The 4,973-nt window shown below is 38.4% G+C and overlaps 1 protein-coding gene across 1 annotated transcript in view; it reads right to left on the bottom strand.

Annotated features, from left to right (window-relative positions):
* Positions 1–781: 781 nt before the first annotated feature.
* The window catches only part of GCSAML (germinal center associated signaling and motility like), a 4,595-nt gene continuing 403 nt past the window's right edge, over positions 782–4,973 (bottom strand). The window contains exons 2-3 of the mRNA XM_007954802.1: positions 2,080–2,108; positions 782–1,024 (exon numbers count right to left, since the gene is read on the bottom strand). Coding sequence (XP_007952993.1) covers positions 782–1,024; positions 2,080–2,108 — 272 coding nt within the window. The remainder of the gene's footprint in view (positions 1,025–2,079; positions 2,109–4,973) is intronic.

Here is a 4,973-nt window from a genome sequence, read left to right as displayed (position 1 = left end):
AGAATGGGATCAAACATAGCAAAGATTGTAGAAATGGCATGGGACAGACCAGGCAGCATTTTGTTCTGTTGTGTATAGGGTCGCTATCAGTTGGAACTGACTTAATAGCACCTAACAGTAACAGCAACAATAAGATAACTCAGAATATCAAAGAATATTCATAGTAATTTTATTCATAACATCAAAAACTGTAAACATTTCGTATGTCCATTAACAAGTGAGTAAATAAGCAAATTAAGGTATAACCTTACAACAGTATACTATTCGACAATATAAAGGTGTAAGCAACTGATACAAGATTAAATATGGATGAATTTCAAAATCAATATGCTGAATGAAAGAAGCTTTGCCCAAAAATTAAACACAAAATGAGAAAAATCTCCTTGAGTGGACTACATTTCAAAGAAAAAAAAAAAAATGATAAGTGGGAATGGAGACATTGCATTTGAAATTGGGAGAGCAGAAATGGAAATAGAAGATTCTAGAATATATATCTGTAGATGCCTCTTGAATAGGAAGGTTTCTATCATCTTCCTGACCTTAAATCTTACCAAAAAAATGTGTGTAGAATATTCTGTGTTGTCTTGTCAATTTACAGTTTGACCTACACCACAGATACGTCATGTGTGAGTTGACTAAGTCAGTACTATAAACTTATGTCATTGCTAACCTCTCACCAAGAATGGATTTTTCAGAAACTGCTGATAGAGAATGACTCTCCCTGATCTTCATTCTGTATCACCTTTGTCACATGGAAGATGATGAGGCAACATGAGGGTTTCTAGTAAGGCAGCACAAGTTCATAATCATGATCTCGGGAGCAGGAAGAAGGTGTGTCAACACAAGTTGTTCTGAGAAGGGCATATTCTGTTTCTGACCTATCTCCAAATTGTCTCACTCTCTTCGGATTGGGGTCAACGTTTTCATAACCATCGTCATTGGAGCTTAAGGATGATCTTCTATAGGGGCGGTGATTAATGATGGTGTAGCAAACTTCTTCAGAACCATTGCCATTCTCATTTCTCTACCAACCACAAAGAGAAAACCAAAAATAAAGGTTAGGAATAATCCATCAAAGTTGAACTCAGTGCCCCATCCCTCCTTCTTTCTATGTCAACAGATGGAGCTCTTACACAGCCCCTGGTATCTTAGAGATATAATTTTAGCACCATGTCCCATGCTCCAACTACTACTCATTCTGCCTTTATTTCACCCCAAAAGACTTAAAAAGAAAGAATAAAGTCTATTTCTCTGAACAACTGGAGAAAAATAGTCATATGCTTTAAGTCATACATATATGCGATGATCAGAACTCAATTATTAATTAAGTTATATAAAAATATATATCATAACAAAATACTATTAATAAAATTTAAAGTTTAACCACATTTTCAACTCCTTGGTATTCAAAAAGAAAAATTAAGACATCAAGCTAATATATACTAATTGAATAATTTAAATTATTTTGATGTAGTATTGAAAAGAATATTTTTTACATTTATTTCAACCATGTTTATTTATATGAATATAATTACTAATCTATGACACAAAAATTAGAAGAGTATTCTAAAAAGTAAAAAGTGTCCATATTTTATGGTTAGGGATTCTGAGTGTAAATATATTTTATTTAATTGTTTTTTGTTATAACTTTGAAAATTAAAGTAAGTAACTTCAGTGATATTGGGAATTTGCTAGATATTGTTGTTATGTGCCATTGAGTCAGACCCGACTCATAGTGACCCTGAGGCAGGATCACTACAGAAGTAGATTGCCCAACCTTCCTTCCAAGGAGTGGCTGATGGGTTTTGAACCACCAGTCTTCTGGTTAGCAGTCAAGTGCCTTTGGCACTACAGCACCAGTGCTCCTGTTGCTAGATACTGGAATCAGTTAAAATACCTTTAAATTTGTGATTGTCTTCCAGTTTTTTCATAAAAATTACCAAACAAATTATTTTAAACATGAAATACTTGTACAAATCTATTCAGAAATTGTAAGCAAAGGAAGACCTACAGATATTCTTGAAGAACATTGCCTATATTTTGGAATTCATCAGAAAAATCTAATGACATTTCTATTACCTGATTAGATGTGGATGAAATTTCTTGACCTAGAGGGAAAAAAACAAACAGCAACCTAAGACTTTTGGATCATGACAGGTGGGGGAAAGATGTAAAGGATTGCATACAGAGATAAAATTATAAACAGAACAATCATCTGGACTTCTTACTCCCTGCCAATATCCCAGACATATTAGAACCATTATGTGAATGAACACATGCCATGTCTACTGAACAAAGTAGATTGTGGAACTATGTAACACAATTCTGTCCACAAACATAAGATGACAATAAATTATTATATTATAATTATAGCTGGAAATTTAAGAAATTTTCTATAAAAAACAATCACAGGAAAATCATATAATATTTCCAAGATGAATAACCACTATAAAGATGGGTACACGCAAAAAAAAGAGTTACTACTAATTATTTTAAATTAAGGAGAAATATACACACATTTGGGAGCTCTGGTAGCATAGTGGCTAAGGCACTTGACTGCTAACCAGAAGGCTGGCGGTTCAAACCCACCAGCCACTCCTCGGAAGGAAGGTTGGGCAATCCTACTTCCGTAGTGATACTGCCTCAGAAACCCAACGAGGGGTCGCTATGAGTCGGGGCCGACTCGATGGCAAATAACAACAACAACAACAACATACACACATTTAACTAACAACTCAGGTTGATTAAATCCATGAGTACTAAAGTAACTTTGTTGTTATTGTTGTTATTTTCTGAGCTGGCTAGAGAATTTCAAACCATCTTACCCGGTTCACAGCACCAATTGCACAAACAAGTCCAGGGACTACAAGAGCACTCATTTCTGATGCCAAATTGTATGGTGGATAACATAACACATTCCACATGCATTGTTTGGAAAATTGGCTTCTCTTTGTTGGGCAGGTGTGATAGTTGGAGCTATGTGTCAACTTGGCTGGACCACAATTCTGTGTGGTTTAAGCTATTGTGATGTGGTTATTCCCATGATGGGATCAGATAATTATGTTTTGAGCAGCCAATCTGTTGAAAGGGAGTTTCCCTAGGGCTGTGGCCTGCTTCCACTATATCTATGGACATTCTGGGAAAAGAGACATTCTTCAGTGGATTGGGATTCTGTTGTGCTTCCTACAACTGTCCGTGAGTGAACAATCCACCATTCGGGCCTGAAGATCTTGGATTCATCATTCGTTGGAGTCAACATCCAGTGTACTGCCTGCCAGCCTTGAGCTCCTCAGCCCCTGCGGCTGCAAGAGTCGGGAAAAGCCTCCAGCATGACATGGAAAAGCCTTCAGCTTGACGTTTGATCCAGGAACTTTGGACTTGCCAGCTTCTATAAGTGTGTGAGCCATTTTCCTAAGATAAATTTTTCTATATTTAAAAATATAAGCTTTACTGGTTTTGTTTCTCTAGAGAACCCAGTCTAACATAGCAGGTCAGACCCCAGCCACCCATACCACTTCCAATCTTGTTCCTCGACACTCAAGCTAAGACATCTCATCCCTAGCCATCCAAAGGGTACAGCTGTGAACACACTGTTCCACATGGCTCCCTGAGTACCAGACTGGCCAGTCTCAAACTTTAGGGCTTTCCTTTACCCTCAAAGTCTTAGTCTTAAACTTGAGAGTTAACCTGGTCTCCCCTCACTTTAGACCAACTAACTCCAATACTTCCTTTAGGTCCAATAATTCACTGGAATGGCACACAGAATGTATGGAAACACCATTTTTGCAATAAATTTAATAACAGAGCAGCATAGAAAGATTATATATATACAGAAATGTATAGAATGAGGTAGAAGAGAACTCCTTACATGGAGCCTCAACCTCTCAAATGGAACTGCTTATCATTGTGAGGATAGATATTCATTCTCAAAACTAGAGAATCTTTTAACCAGTAAATGCTCTGTGAGGTCATTGCATAGGCTCTGCTGTCAGCTGCTCCTCTCAGCTGGTTCCTGGTTCTCAAGGATGGCTTGCTTGCTCAAGGATAGCTCTCAGACAACTCCAGCCACTTTAGGCTGGCTCTAGCTCTAGGCCAGCATCGCAACAACTCTTGGTGCAGAGCTATCCTCAGGGCATCCTGTGCTCTCAGTGAATCCCATGCTCAAGGCAGCTCCTGCTCCAGAGTGCCTCAGATCTGAATTTTACAGCTCTTGTTGGATTCAACATTTACAAACTGCTGACATCATCCTGTCCACTCATTGTCTTCACCTCTTCACAGCCACCCCCTACATCATTGTTGCATCTGTAAGCAAATTTTTGTCAAACCAAAAAAAAAAAATCTAAACCTACTGCTATGGAGTCAATTCGGAATCATAGCAACCCCCATCAGATTTCCAAGGCTATAAATCTTCACAGAAGTAAATTACCTCATCTTCCTTTTGTGGAGTTGTGAGAGGGTTTGAACTGCCAATCTTCTTTCCGGTTAGCAGTCAAATGCTTTATTTAGGCCCTGCACCACCAGAGCTCTTTGTAAGCATGTTACAACTCTTTTATTCAGTTTGGGAGAGTCTCCAGCCAATCCAGATATACGTCAAACTGGGACATTCCCTAGCCAATCTGGGAAAAAACAAAATAACTCTCTGGGTCTCAGGAGCTGGGACAAAAAGGTCAAATTGCTTTTTGGTAAGGTAATTCCACGTTGAACGGTTGCCATTGAGCTGAGTCCAATTCATGATGAATTTATGTATCTTCAATACTTGTTAATTCAGCTCAATGGCAACTGTTCAATGTGGAATTACCTTACAAAAAGCTACTTGTTAAGAGCTCTGGTAGCATAGTGGCTAAGGCATTTGACTGCTCACCAGAAGTCTGGCAGTTTAAACCCACCAGCCACTCCTCAGAAGGAAGGTTGGGCAATCTACTTCCGTAGTGATACTGCCTCGGAAACCCAAGGAGGGGTCGCTATGAGTCGGG

The sequence above is a fragment of the Orycteropus afer genome, unplaced genomic scaffold (genome assembly GCF_000298275.1).
Source record: "Orycteropus afer afer isolate SDZICR_OR568_19922 unplaced genomic scaffold, OryAfe1.0 scaffold00474, whole genome shotgun sequence".
Lineage (NCBI taxonomy): Eukaryota > Metazoa > Chordata > Mammalia > Tubulidentata > Orycteropodidae > Orycteropus > Orycteropus afer.
The sequence above is the reverse complement of the archived record's forward strand: the minus strand, read 5'-3'. Positions and strand labels throughout refer to the sequence as shown.